This window comes from Gymnoscopelus microlampas (assembly GCF_963454915.1).
Source record: "Gymnoscopelus microlampas genome assembly, chromosome: 2".
Lineage (NCBI taxonomy): Eukaryota > Metazoa > Chordata > Actinopteri > Myctophiformes > Myctophidae > Gymnoscopelus > Gymnoscopelus microlampas.
In genome coordinates, this window is record NC_139939.1 from 11,503,388 (window position 1) to 11,521,999 (window position 18,612).

Genomic DNA, 18,612 nt, shown 5'->3' on the forward strand with positions numbered 1-18,612 from the left:
ATGTATGTTCTACTCATGCCAATAAAGCCCATTTGATTATAATATATAGGCCTATACACTGTATATTTATTTACACTATTTATACACAAAAACATACACTGTATATTAATCCCTGGGACCCCAAGCTACATTGTAAAATGTAGTTAATGGAGTTTTTATTGAGTTGGATGAAATTGAATGAATTGTACATCGGACCACAATGTAAACAAGTCAGCGTTTAATAGTTTTATTATTTAAGTGACACATTTAGATACCAGCCAGGACCTGTGTGTAAAGCAAAAAGGGCTGGGCTTCATAGCGCAGTAGACTACTGTATAAAACGTTATAAATGTAGGAAAATACGCTCAGTATAATATGTAACAATATGTTTGACAAAATGACAAAACATGGCAGTATTTATTTTGCATGGTCCATCAGCGGACATATATAACCAAACAAAAACAACAACAGCAAGGCTGTGTGACTATAAGGGGCGTGGTCTGAGCATGGCCATCACTGAGGTAGGAGGGGCTTAGTTAGCAGTGCCCGTCTGTCTGCTGGTGTGTTCATCGGTCATCTGCAGCCTTTAGGGGGACAAATACATAAAACTATATTAATTACAGTCCAACATTCCTTGTGTCCACATACAGTATTTGTACACTCTAAAAGTCCTTACATACCGGCGAATATAGCGAATATACGCAAAATTCGGACTCGTTCCGAATAATTAAAAGACGCTTTTTCGCTTTGCTTTTTCGCTCCATGTACGGACCATTGACTATAAGGTTTAAAAAAAAAACGCATTATTCCCACGAAAAAATCGCCCCGGTGTGTAACAACCTTAAGAGTTAAATTACTACGCAGGATCTTACTGCGTACCAATGTCAGCTAACCTGTGCAAATGCATCCTTCCGCATCCTGAGAGCCACACAGTCGACATGGTGGCGACTAGTGGGCATTGCACCGACAATTTCCCATGTGTCCGTCTGCTCACAATACCGCTCGATGGTACGTTCAGCACTATAAGAAGAGAGAACAGATATGAGAGAAACGTCTGGTGTGGAAAAAGCAGCCACCTTTTTTCATAAAGCAGCAGCTTCTTACTAGTCAGTCAATGTCTCCCCTCCGAGAACACAGATCTTTCCATTAACCACAGCCACGGAAGGCAGGCAGTGTGGCTTTTTCATGCAGGCACACATGGTCCACTCGTTTGTCTTGGGGTTGTAACATTCAACCTTGTCCAGGGGTGCCCTATTCGAAATATGCCGACCACCTGTATAGATCAGGAATTAAAAAGATAGTGACTGGGCTCTATTATGTGCTAAAACTACAGTGAAGTTGAACTCAGTTTATTATGAAACTGAGAGCCATTAAGAACAGGTATGATACCTATAGCGTAGATCTTTCCTTTGTATGTGCAGGCAGTTGGATCACAACAAACACCCTGCATAGGAGCAACTTCTGTCCATGCAGAGGTTTCAGGGTTGTACGTGTACACCTTGCGATGGCAAATAGTGCCACCTAGGCCCAAGGAAGACAAAATGACAAAACATTATTCATTGTCAACGCGAGAGGGATGAATATGTAACTAGAAAAATGTGCTCTTCGGAGCACAGGTCTCCGCCAGGCCGGGTTGCCTACACAAACTTTGGAAGCCAATCATAGCCTATCAGACTGGGATATGAGAAATCTGACAGACAAGTCTTGATCACATGTCTACATAGATAATGAGTACAGATTTGGGGGAGGTTTGGACAAAATCTGTAGGAGCAGTAGCAAAATATGTTTTGCAAAAATCTTCCTTATGGTGGCGCTATAACAGGCCAATTTGAAATAATGTGGGTGGAGGTTCATCCTTGGCTTACTGGGAGTGTGCGTGCACAGTTTCCCACCAATCGACCCAGTGGTGCTTGTGGCATTTCGTGCAAAACGGGGCCTTCCCGTGAACTTTGAAACCCAAAAGTAGTCCGAATCTGACTCACTGACTACAAAAATGTTTTGGAAAACAAATTGGGATCTGGTGGTGCCATAACAGGCCAATGTGAAAGGTTTGGGGCAGAGATTCTTCCTTGGCCGCCGGGGACTGTGCGTGCAAAGTTTCATGCCGAACGGTCCAACCGCGCGGGATATTTCTGTTCATAGACAAACACACAGACGGACGGACGGACGAACAGGGGCGAAAACAGGTCTTCAGCCGTCCGGCCTGGCGGAGAAAATAATAATAAAGTCTTTGGCCATTTTCGGTTAACCATCATGCTTTACATACATTAAAATAAACCACATGAAGCCCAGCAGGCAAAACCTGCAGACACATAAACCTGTTCCATACCAATAACGTAGATCAGTCCATCAAGTGTGACCACAGAAGTGCTCCTGGGATATTCTGGCATGCCGACACACTCCATGAGCTGCCAGGTGTTGGTGTAGGGGTCATACCGCTCCACTGAGGTCATAGGCTTATTGTGTTGAAAGCCACCCACTGCATACACATATCCACCCAGTGCCACCACACCTATAGACCATGTGGGGTTGTACAAGAAAAAAAAAAAAAAAAAGTAAACAAAGAAACAAAAACAAACCGTTGGTCGTTAGAACTGATCGGTTATATGCAGAAGGAAACAACCTATAAGCCCTTACTCTAAACAAAATTGAATGCTATAATTTGAAAATATTACCCAAGCCATTACGTCCCTCGTTCATGGATGCCATCTTCAACCATGAGTCGTGGGAAGGGTCATAACGCCAGATGCTGCTTAATGCTGCATAGGATTCGGCTCCAGCCATATACACTGTAGAGCCTACGTGGGAAAAGAGACAAGTTATAGCTTGATTGTCAAGACATGAACATTTTCAGCTCAAGATACATTGCCATTAAAGATACTATGCATAAACAACTTGAAAGGTCTTCACTGATACCTAAAATTATGTCACCACATAGTACTATTCATGAAAAGTTAATTTATGCCTGTACTTATTGTGATGGTGTACTTATCAAGCCAGAAATTCACCAGAAAGGTCCTGCGTGTTGTGACATAATAAACCTACCTCACCATCGGCCGCAGAAGTCAACAGTCTTATAAAAACTGGGAAAATCCGCTAACAAACTGATTTGAAAATCAGTAGGACCTCCTAAAGACTTAGCATTGGTTCTATAATGCATTTCCTAAATGTTTCCAGGCAGTTCTACACACTACATTGAATTTAGACGTCACCAGATCTCCAGGTGGAGATCTCTGATCGCCTACAACGTGAGATTAACTCTGATGGTACTACTTACCTAACACAACCAGACCAAGAGAAATGACAGATTCGGGCAGACATTCCAGGGTCTTCCATCGTGTGGTCAGGGGATCAAAGCAGTCAACGTCATCAAGCGCAAAGCCATAGTCATTCTGTCCCCCCACCATCAGTATCACTTCACATACAGAGGGGATAGAACATAAACACAGCATCAGTATGTGCATGAGGCCACGTTGTCACAGCAAATTAAAGTGTGAGCATGTGAAATGTTATAATTGCACAAATTATCTGTAAATGAATGAATTGAGAAACTGGTATACATTAATACGTTACAGTTAAAAAACAACTAGGTACAACAATGCAAAAATCTAAATCAAAGCATGAATTGTAAAATCAAAGGATGACAGAAGGCTGCAGTAATGAATAAAATATGCAATAAAGATTATGCAGCCAAAATGGCAAACTAAACATCTTGAAAAAATGCCAAAATGCCACACCTAAGAAAAACTAATCTGAATTTATATTGCCATGTATTTTTGTACATTTGAGGCATTTGTCTCGGTAATCCCAAATAGAAAAACAGTGATGCGTTTCTTTCCACCATCAGCAACATGCATGGATGTCATGTGTGAGGCAGGGTACCAGTGGATGAACGTGGTTGAGCTGTGTGGCAGGAGGGCAGGAGATGCTGGTTCTTGGCCTCAGAGATGAGCCTCTGACATCCCTGGGATTCCTTCACCACATCCACAGACTCAATCACATCATGGAGGTAGGAGGGACTGATGAGAGGCAGACGGATAACCTCGAAAACCTGAAAGAACAAATAGAACACTAATTATTTACTAGCCCAACTGGACGTTGCGTACACAACATGAAACATTGCTGTCAAATCTCTACAGCTGCTGCAAGACAAGATGAGCATTCAAACATTTGTATCCTATACCTTCAGATTTAATAAACATGACCATTTTAACCACTTGAACAGCAGCAAGCCTATTTGGGGGGTAACGTTCACTAAAGATAGCAAATCAACAAGCTCAAAAACATATCTCGTTGGGACACGTTGTGAGCTTGTAAATCGGCTAGTTTTGCAGAACACAAAGGAAAAAGTGCAGTTGTGTTCTGAAACGAGAGGGTTTAAGTGGTTAATATTCTTATAAATGATTTCACTTTATGAAATGTTTTATGTGATATAATTATTGTTGTAAAGCATTATGAGTGCATATATGAGTGTTTAGAACTATAATTTCACAGTGTTGCAAGCAGATTATAATGAATTATAAGTATGTTTATAATGCATTATAGACATAGGCTTCATAGGAAGTGTTACAGAGTGTTCATCAACCCCTTGTCCTCGAGCTCCACTGTTGGGTTTCTATCCTTTTTTTATAATTTTTTATCCCTCAATTTTGTAACCCTTTTTTCACCCGGTGCCAATTTGCTAAGTGATCCTGGGCACTACACTCCCCCCACCAGACTAGGGAGGCCAGGGCCGAGCTCATGCCTCATTCAATGCATGAGAGCCAACTGACCTTCTTGTCACCTGACAAGGGGGAGATTCCCTGGTAGGACGTAGCGCATGGAAGGAACACGTTATTCCAACCAGTTCCCTTCCCCTCCATCAGGCGCCCCGGCTGACCAGGTGGAGGCAGTAGAGTGACCAGGATTACTACGTGTTTTTGTGAGGGTATTAACCAGGGGTGCAATGCTCAGTGGACAGGGTTGCACGCCGAGCAACCACTTATTTGGCCAGGGGGACGCGCAGGCACACGCATAGATTTAAAACTACTTTAAATTCACACTTCATCAAAGTTTACAAAGGCTCCCGACTCACGCCAGGTACATTAACATAGGAATTAGCCTATATGCATATCAATTGTCCATTGTGTGACCTGTACTGTAGGTGTTAAGCGAAGTGCGCGTCACGTCATTAAAATAGAGAGCAACCACTTCTCAAATGAGCATAGCATCACTGGTATTAACTACCCTAGGAGACACGGGGAGAACATGCAAACTCCACACAGAGTAGGCCCTTTCGCCAACCCCACCTAGGGTATGGGCGCTGGTGACGCGGAGGAGAAGACACACCCCCAGTGCCCACAGCGTCCCCGGCGGGAATCGAACCCAGGACCTTCTAGCTGTGAGGCGACAGCGCTACCGACAGCGCCACCGTGCCCCTCGGTTTTCTATCCTAACAGGGTTACTAGTGAATGTAACCCACCTGGCTAAACTAGTCCCTGATTAGACAGCTACAGTAGAAAAGCTTTACATTAACCTTCCAGTAACACATACAAAACCATCAGTACTAGGTGTCCACGAGGAGCAGGTTTGAAGAACACATCTCTGCAAAATGCAGCGTTGTGATTTGGTCAGCGTGTGACGACAGACAAAGATGCAATTAGGGGACATTATCATAACACTCAACATTGTTATAACTTATAAACATAAAAACTACAACCCTTTCTTACTGTTTTTTTTGCTGCCACTCAGTGGTGGTGATATTGTCCTTCTAGGCAAAATAGTAAATGGTGCATTTATATCTCATACAAAAGAGCTTCATGCTGCGTTCACACTGACAATAAAAATATACAAAGCTTACAAATATGCTGTGTAGCTTTTTATATTTGTATGTTTTGTATCTGCTAGTGTGAATGCAACATTACAGTGTGCATTACATTCACAAAGCGACGGCAGAAAGAAAACATGCAGGGCACCGTCCTGCTCATCTGGCACAGGTAGGGGATCCATGTCTTGCTCAAGGACACCTCGACGAGCCAGGAGGAGCTGGGGAATCGAACTGTGAACCTTCCGATTCCAAGACGGTCGCACTACCTCCTGAGCCAGAGCAGCCCTGGCAATCTTTTGTTAGAATATTATGAATCAGGTTGATGGAATGGCAGTGATGGACCACAAGGGCACGCCAGGCTGATGCTTTCCCAATAAATGCATTGTGAGTTTATAAACAGAACCAAATGGAACCTTATGGGATCATTTGCACACTCTTCTTAACACTAATGATTTTATTAATGATTAACCATCAACAGTTAACTGAAATGAACATCCCCTTTAAGCTTGTCTTAGCCAGTCACATTGATTTGACTTCTTAAACTTCAGGTGAAACACAGAGAAGGGACTGACCTTTTCCAAGCTCTGCCTACGGGTAGGACACTTGTTTAACCACAACATGGCAGCCTCAAACACCACCTCCTCCTTGGGTGCATTGAGATCGTCACTGGCCAGAATCTCTGTCAGTTTATCCACAGAGAGAGACAGGAACTCTTCCTAGTGGCAGAAAAAACACAGATTGGCTCAGGGGTTCCCAAACATTTCCACGCCAAGGGCCACAAAGCTCACATAGTGCAACATAGTGTGACCTTGTTTATTTGATACTTTCACATTTGTTTTTATATGCATTAAAATCAATATTGTTTTATGATATATGAAATTGATTAGTTTGATACTTTGATTGTGTTTGTCAAAAGAGTTGGTAAATGTAAGGATCCCTCAATCACTGACCTGCTGACAGACGTCACTGAAGTGATCAAGGATGTAATCCATGCTGTGTTGCTCCAGTGTCTTACAGGAGTGGGTCTCAGCAAAGAGGTGAATCCCTACACAGTTCTGTTCATCCAGGATGCGAAGATGCAGGAAACGACTGCAGGCCTCTTTTACACCAGTAACTTCAAACAGGTTTGCTGCTGCTAGCAGGGTCTAGATCAATAAAATAAATATATATATATATATATATATTTATTTATTTATTTTTTAGCATGGAGGTGGGTCAAAAATGGAGACGATTAATATATTTTATGATGATAAATACCTGCACATTTTCTGTGGAGATTTCCACTGTTGATGTGTAGGAAAAGTTCACCAGCAAGGCAAACTCTTCAGGCTCCACTTCATTGATGTTAACCCTGTGCTCTCTGGACTCCATCATTCCAGTTGTAAACATGGCCTGTGCAGGTTGAAAAGGTTAATGGTTGACCGGCAGTGTTCATTGCTTAGGCATTTCTTATTTACAATGCGTTACAATTAATTGACTGGATATAGCATGACATGTGTTGCACAGGAAAGCCATTGCATTAACAACTTTAACCCTGGCATCCCTATTTTGGGCTCCTCATTATAGGTCAGGGGTGGGCAACTTTGATGATGGAGAGGGCCACTATATTTCCACACTCACTCCAAAAGGGCCAACTTCATGAACTTAAATACAATACATTGGACATAAAAAAGACAATGGAATATTAATCCTAGTCATTAAGCTACTAAAATATAGACTGAAGTCATTAAAGCGGGTCATGTTTGCATGTTTGGAATTGTAACAGCTGAAATCAATATATCAGTATTCCGATATTAACCTGCGGGCCGCATGTGGCCCCCGGGCCGCCAGTTGCCCATGTATGTTATAGATGAAAGGTTGCAAAAATCAAATAACATTTTTTTTTAAAGCAGCAGATCTACAGGCTCACAATGATTGGAATCACAAGATATGTTAAATCTTCCCTTTTAATTAGGCTTATATAGGCTGGGTTTTCAACACCAGGTCAATAAATGTTCACATGGAGCGTTGAGGGTCTGCATTTACCTCAAAATAAGTACTAAAGGAGGCTAGTACATTCCGATGGCAGGGGAAATCCTGACCTCCACAGCAGATAATCACATCACAGAATGAATTGTTGAGCCGAAGCCTGTTTAGGCCCTCTAAAACCTTGTTGGGATGTGTCTCCTCCGTGAACACTATTTTATCCATTTTCTTTTTGCTGGACCAGCCTGTACAACAGGAGGGGAAGGAATGTATGGTCAGTATAGTAACCATTTTGTTTTTGCATTCCTTTAATGAACAGAATAGAGAATACAGAATACTACTCCACCACAAGTATTTGAAAACTTTAGTTACTAGTTACTTTTTAGATTTAGATTATTACAAAACATACATTGACCACTTCAGCCCTATTCAAACGTTGGCTATTTGAAAACAGCCAAAAATAAAAGGATTTTAATACATTTTAATTTAGACATTTGATAACTTTCTACATAACGAGTACTTACTTACTTTTGGTACTTTAATATATTTTGACAACAATACTTTTGTTCTTTTACTCAAGTCAATTTTGAATTCCGGACTTTTACTTGTAATTTTCTACATTTTGGTATTGATATTTTTACTCAAGTAAAACATGATAAAAACGTCAATCAGTCAGTAAAAGAGAGAATGGGACGGCTCAATGGTGCAAGGTTATAATGACTTTGATTTAAAAATGCATGGCAAGGAGTAGCCATGGTTCGTATCATGACTGTTTCAGGGCTAGGCAAGGAGAAGCTCTGGACTGGTCCATATAGCGTTAGAAGGAGTTCTCCTTAACGCAATGTTACTATTCATCCGTTGCCCGCAGCACAGGCTGCGCAGCCTCTCGTCTGTAGTGAAAATAAAAAATACACTTTCGCTGCTCACCAAAACAAAGACGGTTGTAACATGTTGAAAGCCTACTTTCCTTAGAGGGAACACTCGGAGCCCCCCACCTCACGTCTAAAATACACTTATGACCAAAAAAGAAAATATTTCACCGGATGGCAAAAATAAATGTTGCTCCACTGCGGCCCCTACAGATCTAGCCAATATAAAGATTCCATTATCCAGATCTGTAGGGGGCGCAGTGGAGCAACTAAAACATTTTCGCACCCGGTGAAATATTTTCTTTACTATCCAAAAACGTCTCGAAAGTACCATAGCGTTAAGGAGAACTCTTTCTAACGCTATAGACCAGAGCTGGTTTTCATTCATTCTCCACCTTGTCTCGTCTGTAGAAACGGTTGTCTTCCCATGTCTGCACGGAGTCTAGGTTCACTCATCCCCCGGGTATGGAGCTCAACTAGCTATGGCTAGGCCAACCAAACAACAGCTTTAGCTAAATAAACAACGACGGTGTGATTAGCGAGAGAGTCACTACACAAAGGAGACAGAATAAGCTTTAGTTGTTCTGTTGTTTTAGTCGACAATGTAAAAAGATTAAAGTTTGTTGGGTTGCTTTGGCTGCAAACAAAGTGAATGGAACCAAAACAGGAAACACATGTACTGCATCGTTGCCAGATTCTGCGAGACAAATAAGCAACCTGGTCCATGAAAACAAGCCCAAAAGAAGCCACATGAGCTCTATTGGCCATTTGAAAATAACCGATCTACAAGCTCACAACGCGTTGTGAGCTTATAGATCTGATATTTTCAAAGAAAAATATTGGAAACAAATTGAAAAATCTGGAATATTTTCAAAACCACTAAATATTGGTCTCTGGCACAACATATTTTCAGAAGGTTGGGACTACAAATGTATTAATTTGGGGGCCATGACATGAAAAGGCTTGAGAACCACTGGTTTAAACAACAGTAGGAAACGAGCCCAAATAAGCAATTACACTTAAGCCACAAACAGCAACCCACAACTTAACTAATAACTACCAATATTTACAAGCAACTTTACAGAAAAACAAGCCCAAAGTGGCTTATAAGAAGCCGACATGGCAACGCTGCTTACCGCGAAGTCGTCATCACGTCATTGACAACCTCGGTGTGTATAGGACTAACCTCGGTCCCAGCCTCACTCATCTGCGAAGAGAAGAGGTACAGGACTAACAGGGGGTCAGGAGCAGGGCTAGACTTTTATTGAGCTGGATGAAACTTTAGTGACGTGCATACAGTGAATGATTAAAATAGTTTAGACTTAGAGACTTACTTATCAAATATATATACAAAAAATAAATAAAACCTGCAGACATCTTTTATCAGTGTTTATTTTATTGTAATTATCTATATACTTTAGATTAGTGGTTCCCAAATAAAACCTTTTAGCTCAGGAATCAAAAAGGGAAATTTGATCTCCCCAGGACACAAAATTAGTGAAAATGGCACTACTATTTTCACTTCTTTCTTTTTTGTTTTAATTTGTTATTTCTTTGATTTCTGTATTTATTTATTACATTGTTTTGAAAAATGTAGATTTTATTATTTATTTATTTTTTGAAATTCTTCTGAAACAATTTATAAATATTTTTATGTAAGGATATTTTCTCGTGAACCAAAATAAATGAGTCCCTGACCCACAAATGGGTCCCGACCATAGACTGTAAAATGAATGTACTAAGCCACACCCCTGGTTTCTACAGACCGAAAATGAAGCCAATAGTTCAGGAATTTGAAATCCGCCATCTCTAATATATACAAAACAGCAACCGGAAATAAATCCCTAAAGAATGCTATTGGTTGTGTAGCTTGTCAATCAAATCGTCCCGCCCATCCTAGAGCAGAACCTTTGACTTTATCGTCAATTTTAAAATAAATGGGACCATAATTTACCAAAACGCATATCATAATGATTGAAAGGAGACCAGCGACAGGAAGCATATAGTACTTATGACAATGTTTATTAAGGTAAGAAAATCAAGTCTAAAGTTTGTCAAAAACCCATCCGCTTGCATTGAGAGAATATTCTTTCTGACACCAGCAGGGGTAAAACAGCGAAACTACAGGGCATTCATATGAACTGTCTCTTCCGTATTAGACTCAATGTACAACTCTCAAGCTGGCCCCTTGGTCCCGACCCAGTGTTTGGGAAACAGTGCTTTAGATAACTACCAGGACCTGTGTATAAAGCAAAAGGCCTGGGCTTCATAGCACAGCACAAAATATCATACATAGACAGTAACATTTTCCAGGAAAATACCCTCAGTAACAATAAATCAATACAAGCCGGTATTTATTATGGATGGTGCATCATCAGACATACTAGGAATTTATACAAAAAACAAAAAACAACAACAAGGCTGTGTGACTATAAGGGCCGTGGTCTGAGGACGGCCATCACTCAGGTAGGACATTGGTCATCTGCAGCCTTTAGGGGGAAAAGGACAAATACATAAAACTAGATTAACTACAGTCCACCATTCCTTGTGTCCACATACAGCATATTTGTACACTAAGAGTTAAATTAACACGCAGGATTTTACTGTGTGCCAACGTCAGCTACCTGTGCGAGGGCCACACAGCTGACCTGAGAGCCACACAGCTGAGCAGGTGGCGTCTAGGGGGCATCTCCCCTATGATATCCCATGTGTCCGTCTGCTCACAATACCGCTCGATGGTACGTTCAGCACTATAAGAAGAGAGAACAACAGATATGAGTGAAAAGTCTGGTGTGGAAAAAGCAGCCACCTTTTTCATGGAGCAGCAGCTTCTTACTAGCCAGACACTGTCTCCCCTCCGAGTACATAGATCTTTCCATTAACCACAGCCACGGAAGGCAGGCAGTGTGGCTTTTTCATGCAGGCACACATGGTCCACTCGTTTGTCTTGGGGTTGTAACATTCAACCTTGCCCAGGGGTGGGCTATTCGAAATATGCCGACCACCTGTGATAAACAGGAATTAAAAGGATAGTGACTGTTAGTGGGCTCTATTATGTGCTAAAACTACAGTGAAGTTGAACTCAGTTTATTATGAAACAGAGAGCCATTAAGAACAGGTATGATACCTATAGCGTAGATCTTCCCTTTGTACGTGCAGGCAGTTGGATTACGACAAAGCCCCTGCATAGGAGCAACTTCTGTCCATACAGAGGTTTCAGGGTTGTACGTGTGCACCTTGCGATGGCAAATAGTGCCACCTAGGCCCCAGGAAGACAAAATGACAAAACATTATTCATTGTCAACGTGAGAAGGATGAATATGTAACTAGAAAAGTGTGCTCTTCGGAGTACAGGTCTCTGCCAGGCCGGGTTGCCTACACAAACTTTGGAAGCTAACCATAGCCTATCAAAATGGAATAAGAGAAATCTGACAGGCAAGTTTTGATCACACAGATTTGGGTGAGGTTTGGACAAAATCTGTAGTAGTAACAGCAAAAGATGTTTTGCAAAAGTCTGCCTCATGGTGGCGCTATAACAGGCCAATTTGAAATAATTTGGGTGGAGGTTCTTCCTTGGCTTACTGGGAGTGTGCGTAGACAGTTTCCCACAAATCGATCCAGTGGTGCTTGCGGCATTTCGTGCAAAACGGGGTTCTTCCTTGGCCGCCGTGAGTGTGCGTGCAAAGTTTCATGCCGATCGGTCTAACAGTGTGGTATATTTCTGTTCACAGACAAACACACAGACGGACGGACGGACGGACGGACGAACATGGGCGAAAACAGGCCTTCAGCCATCCGGCCTGGCGGAGACAATAATAATAACAAAGTCTTTGGCCATTTTTGGTTAACCATCATGATTTTCATACCCCATGAAACCCAACAGGCTAAACCTGCAGACACATAAACCTGTTCCATACCAATAACGTAGATCAGTCCATCAAGTGTGACCACAGAAGTGCTCCTGGGATATTCTGGCATGCCGACACACTCCATGAGCTGCCAGGTGTTGGTGTAGGGGTCATACCGCTCCACTGAGGTCATAGGCTTATTGTGCAGAAAGCCACCCACTGCATACACATATCCACCCAGTGCCACCACACCTATAGACCATGTGGGGTTGTACCAGGAAAAAAGAAAAAAGTAAACAAAGAAACAAAAACAAACCGTTGGTCGTTAGAACTGATCGGTTATATGCAGAAGGCAACAACAACCCATGAGCCCTTACTCTAAACAAAATTGAATGCCATCATTTCAAAATATTACCCAAGCCATTACGTCCCTCGTTCATGGATGCCATCTTCAACCATGAGTCGTGGGAAGGGTCATAACGCCAGATGCTGCTTAATGCTGCATAGGATTCGGCTCCAGCCATATACACTGTAGAGCCTACGGTGGGAAAAGAGACAAATTATAGCTTGATTGTCAAGACATGAACATTTTCAGCTCAAGATACATTGCCATTTAAGATACTATGCATAAACAACTTGAAAGGTCTTCACTGATACCTAAAATGATGTCACCACATACTATTCATAAAAAGTTCATTCATGCCTGTACTTATTGTGATGGTGTACTTATCAAGCTAGAAATTCATCAGAATAGGTCCAGCGTATTGTGACATAATACCTACCTCACCATCGGCCACAGAAGTCAACAGTCTTATAAAAACTGAAAAAAGATCCGCTAACGGACTGATTTTAAAATCTGTAGGACCTCCTAAAGACTTAGCATTGGTTCTAGAATGCATTTCCTAATTGTTTCCAGGCAGTTCTACCCACTATATGGAATTTAGACGTCACCAGATCTCCAGGTGGAGATCTCTGACTACGTGAGATTACCTCTGATGGTACTACTTACAGTACCTAACACAACCAGACCAAGAGAAATGACAGATTCGGGCAGACAATTCAGGGTCTTCCATCGTTTGGTCAGTGGATCAAAGCAGTCAACGTCATCAAGCGCAAAGCCATAGTCATTCTGTCCCCCCACCATCAGTATCACTTCACATACAGAGGGGATAGAACAAACACAGCATCAGTATGTGCAAGAGGCCAGGTTGTCACAGCAAATTAATGTGTGAGCATGTGAAATGTTATAATTGCACAAATTATCTGTCAATGAATGAATTGAGAATGAAACGGGTAAACATTAGTAAGTTACAGTTAACAAAAACTAGGTACAACAATGCAAAAATCTAAATCAAAGCCTGACTTGTAAAATCAAAGGATGACAGAAGGCTGCAGTAATGAATTAAATATGCAATAATAATTATGCAGCCGAAATGCCAAAATGCCACACCGAAGAGAAACAAATCTGATTTTTTTATTGCCATGTATTATTTGAGGCATTTGTCTCGGCAATCCCAAAATGAGTTTCTTTCCAAAATCAGTTGCAACATGCATGCATGTGTGAGGCAGGCAGGGTACCAGTGGATGAACGTGGTTGAGCTGTGTGGCAGGAGGGCAGGAGATGCTGGTTCTTGGCCTCAGAGATGAGCGTCTGACATCCCTGGGATTCCTTCACCACATCCACAGACTCAATCACATCATGGAGGTAGGAGGGACTGATGAGAGGCAGACGGATAGGCTCGAAAACCTGAAAGAACAAATAGAACACTAATGAATGTGTATGAATGTGTGTGTGTGAATGGGTGAATGTAATGCACAATCTATGTAAAGCGCTTTGGATCTAAGCGCGATATAAATGCACCATTTACCATTTTTTATTATGATTAACCATCAACAGTTAACTGAAATGCACATCCACTTTAAGCTTGTCTTAGCCAGTCACATTGATTGACTTCTGAAACTTCAGGTGAAACACAGAGAAGGGACTGACCTTTTCCAAGTTCTGCCTACGGGTAGGGCACTTGTTTAACCAAAACATTGCAGCCTCAAATACGATCTCCTCCTTGGATACATTGAGATCGTCACTGGCCAGAACCTCTGTCAGTTTATCCACAGAGAGAGACAGGAACTCTTCCTAGTGGCGGAACGAATACAGTAGATTAGCTCAGGGGTTCCCAAACAATTCCACGCCAAGGGCCACAAAGCTCACCTTGCAACATAGTGTGACCTTGTTTATCTGATACTTGATCATTGATTAGTTTGATACTTTGACTGTGTTACAGTCAAAAAGTTGGTAAATGTAAGGATCTCTCAATCACTGACCTGCTGACAGACGTCACTGAAGTGATCAAGGATGTAATCCATGCTGTGTTGCGCCAGTGTCTTACACGAATGGGTCTCAGCAAAGAGGTGAATCCCTACACAGTTCTGTTCATCCATGATACGAAGCACCAGGAAACGACAGCAGGCCTCTTTTACACCAGTAACATTAAACAGGTTTGCTGCTGCTAGCAGGGCCTAGACCATATAAAAAAAAAAATATATATATATATAAAACTAGAAAAAGTGCTCCTCGGAGCACAAGTCTCCGCCAGCAGACTTGTGTTGGTAATGTTGGGAATGTTCTAATTCTTATGTTCTAATTCTTACAAAAATAGAACATGTTACTGTGGCATAGTAACATGACACAAGTGTCCTATCCGTCTGTATAACTGTCCTATCCGTCCTGTCTGTATAAGTGTCCTATCCGTCCTGTCTGTATAAGTGTCCTATCCGTCCTGTCTGTATAAGTGTCCTATCCGTCCTGTCTATGTAAGTGTCCTATCCGTCCTGTCTGTGTAAGTGTCCTATCCAATTGTTACAGTATCCGCCATTTCTCAGCCATTTCGTGATTATTCCTGTCTTACCTCACTTTGAAAGAGGCTAAGACTCTTTCAAAGTGACACATGTATTTATAGGCCGCTATACGTCACTAGCCAATCAGATCACACTATTTCACCGTATTGTCACGTGTCACGTGAGGCTTGACCAATGTTAGCTTGGCCGAGGGGGGGGGCACGGAAAGTGAAAACAATGTCTCCTGGCGGAGACAAAAATAAAAAAAAATATATAGCACAGAGGTGGGTCAAAAATGTATATGTTTTATGATGATAAATACCTGCACATTTTCTGTAGAGATTTCCACCGTTGACGTGTAGGAATAGTTCACCAGCATGGCAAACTCTTCAGGCTCCACTTCATTGATGTTAACCCTGTGCTCTCTGGACTCCATCATTCCAGTTGTAAACATGGCCTGTGCAGGTTGAAAAGGTTAATGGTTGACCGGCAGTGTTCATTGTTTAGGAATTTCTTATTTACAATGCGTTACAATTAGTTGACTGGATATAGCATGACATTTGTTGCACAGGAAAGCCATTGCATTAACAACTTTAACCCTGGCATCCCTATTTTGGGCTCCTCATTATAGGTATTAAAGGTTGAAAAAACTGAATAACATTTTTTTTAAAAGCAGCAGATCTACAGGCTCACAATGATTGGAATCAAAATATATGTTAAATCTTCCCTTTTTAATTAGGCTTATAATAGGCTGGGTTTTCCACACCAGGTCAATACATGTTCAGATGGAGCGTTGAGGGTCTGCATTTACCTCAAAATAAGGACTAAAGGAGGCTAGTACATTCCGATGGCAGGGGAAATCCTTTCCTCCACAGCAGATAATCACATCACAGAATGAATTGTTGAGCCGAAGCCTGTTTAGGCCCTCTAAGACCTTGTTGGGATGAGTCTCCTCCGTGAACACGGTTTTATCCATTTTCTTTTTGCTGGACCAGCCTGTACAACAGGAGGGGAAGGAATGTATGGTCAGTATAGTAACCATTTTGTTTTTGCATTCCTTTAATGAACAGAATAGAGAATACAGAATACTACTCCACCACAAGTATTTGAAAACTTTAGTTACTAGTTACTTTGTAGATTTAGATTATTACAAAACATACATTGACCACTTCAGCCCTATTCAAACGTTGGCTATTTGAAAACAGCCAAAAATAAAAGGATTTTAATACATTTTAATTTAGACATTTTGATAACCTTTTGCATAACGAGTACTTACTTTTGGTACTCAAGTCAATTTTGAATTCCGGACTTTTACTTTACTTTCACTTAAGTAAAATATGATAAAAACGTCAATCAGCCAGTAAAAGAGAGAATGGGACGGCTCAATGGTGCAAGGTTATAATGACTTTGATTTAAAATATATTATATGAAAAATGCATATATATATATATATTCTTTTATTTTTATTTTTTTAATACACACACACACACACACACACACACACACACACACACACACACACACACACACACACACACACACACACACACACACACACACACACACACACACACACACACACACACACACACACACACACACACACACACACACACACACACACACACACACACACACACACACACACACCCCCCCCCAGTGGCGGCCTAGGCAACTGTCTCCTCCATAGATATGGTCTCCTCTGTCTAATGGGCGGGCCGGCCTTGGTGGTCCATATAGCGTTAGAAGGAGTTCTCCTTAACGCAATGTTACTATTCATCCGTTGACCGCAGCACAGGCTGCGCAGCCTCTCGTCTGTAGTGAAAATAAAAAATACACTTTCGCTGCTCACCAAAACAAAGACGGTTTTAACATGTTGAAAGCCTACTTTCCTTAGAGGGAACACTCGGAGCCCCCCACCTCACGTCTAAAATACACTTTATGACCAAAAAAGTAAATATTTCACCGGATGGCAAAAATAAATGTGTTGCTCCACTGCCCCCCCTACAGATCTTGCCAATAGAAAGATTCCATTATCCAGATCTGTAGGGGGCGCAGTGGAGCAACTAAAACATTTTTGCATCCGGTGAAATATTTTATTTGCTATCCAAAAACGTCTCGAAAGTAACATAGCGTTAAGGAGAACTCTTTCTAACGCTATAGACCAGAGCTGGTTTTCATTCATTCTCCACCTTGTCTCGTCTGTAGAAACGGTTGTCTTCCCAAGTCTGCACGGAGTCGTGAATGGAACCAAAACAGGAAACACATGTACCTCATCGTTGCCAGATTCTGCGAGACAAATAAGCAACCAGGTCTATGAAAACAAGCCCAAAAGAAAATAACTGATCTACAAGCAAAGAAAAATATTGGGAAAAAAGTGAAAAATTAGGAATATTTTCAAATCCCCTAAATCTTGGTCTCTGGCCCAACATATTTTCAGAAGGTTGGGTCTACAAATATATTAATTTGGGTGTCCATGACCCCCAAACCACTGGTTTAAACAACAGTAGGAAACAAGTCCAAATAAGCAACTACACTTTTACAATAAAAAAAACAGCAACCCGCAACTTAACTACCAATATTTACAAGCAACTTTACAGAAAAACAATACCAAAGAAGCTGACATGGCAACGCTGCTTACCGCGAAGTCATCACGTCGTTGCCAACCCCGGTGTACAGGACTAACAGGAGCAGTTGCAAATATCCTGTTATATTATTCATAGATTATAGAGCTATATATTATGTTATATTGTGTGCCTAAATGTTATATTCATAGATTAACATATTTTGTATGGCATTGTTATATTCATAGAGCTATACATTATCTTAATGTTATATATATATATATATATATATATATATATATATATATATATATATATATATATATATATATATATATATATATATATATATGTACTAACAGAGCTATATGCCGGTAAACCTTTTTTAATTTTCAAAGACCTCCAGTTAAACTTTTGGACACCTATCAACACTATGAAATCCTTCTTTTTTTTTTTTTTTTAATCTAATAAAAATGGCTCCAGGGGGCTAGACCTTTCTTATTGAGCTGGATGAAACTTTAGTGACGTGCATACAGTGAATGATTAAAATAGTTATAGACTTACAGTAGGCAACATATTTGATCAAAAAATAAATAAAACCTGCAGACACCTTTCATCAGTTTATTTTATTGTAATTATCTATATACTTTAGATTAGTGGTTCCCAATTAAAACCTTTTAGCTCAAAGGGAAATTTGATCTCCCCAGGACTCAAAATTTGTGAAAATGGCAGATCTACAAGCTCAC

At 41.0% G+C, this 18,612-nt stretch overlaps 2 protein-coding genes across 3 annotated transcripts; both read right to left on the minus strand.

Moving 5' to 3' along the window:
- Positions 1–347: 347 nt before the first annotated feature.
- LOC311034841 (kelch-like protein 24) lies at positions 348–9,232 on the minus strand. Of its 2 annotated transcripts, XM_084042864.1 has the most exons (13): positions 9,015–9,232; positions 7,811–7,995; positions 7,043–7,177; positions 6,736–6,930; positions 6,358–6,501; positions 3,862–4,030; positions 3,257–3,394; positions 2,655–2,777; positions 2,309–2,491; positions 1,369–1,500; positions 1,084–1,252; positions 873–999; positions 348–563 (listed from the first exon to the last, which is right to left on the minus strand). In XM_084042864.1, exons 1-13 carry the CDS (start codon positions 9,073–9,075, stop codon positions 546–548), a joined length of 1,779 nt encoding a protein of 592 aa, XP_083898990.1. In that variant the 5' UTR covers positions 9,076–9,232; the 3' UTR covers positions 348–545. The 2 variants fall into 2 exon arrangements, with proteins under 2 accessions (XP_083898990.1, XP_083898991.1); XM_084042865.1 differs by lacking the exon at positions 873–999.
- Positions 9,233–10,971: 1,739 nt separating this feature from the next.
- Positions 10,972–16,276, minus strand: LOC311034892 (kelch-like protein 24). Its single transcript, XM_084042921.1, has 12 exons — positions 16,114–16,276; positions 15,625–15,759; positions 14,790–14,984; positions 14,458–14,601; positions 14,046–14,214; positions 13,482–13,619; positions 12,883–13,005; positions 12,537–12,719; positions 11,747–11,878; positions 11,456–11,624; positions 11,244–11,369; positions 10,972–11,108 (listed from the first exon to the last, which is right to left on the minus strand). Exons 2-12 carry the CDS (start codon positions 15,754–15,756, stop codon positions 11,078–11,080), a joined length of 1,542 nt encoding a protein of 513 aa, XP_083899047.1. The 5' UTR covers positions 15,757–15,759; positions 16,114–16,276; the 3' UTR covers positions 10,972–11,077.
- Between the last annotated feature and the right edge of the window lie 2,336 nt (positions 16,277–18,612).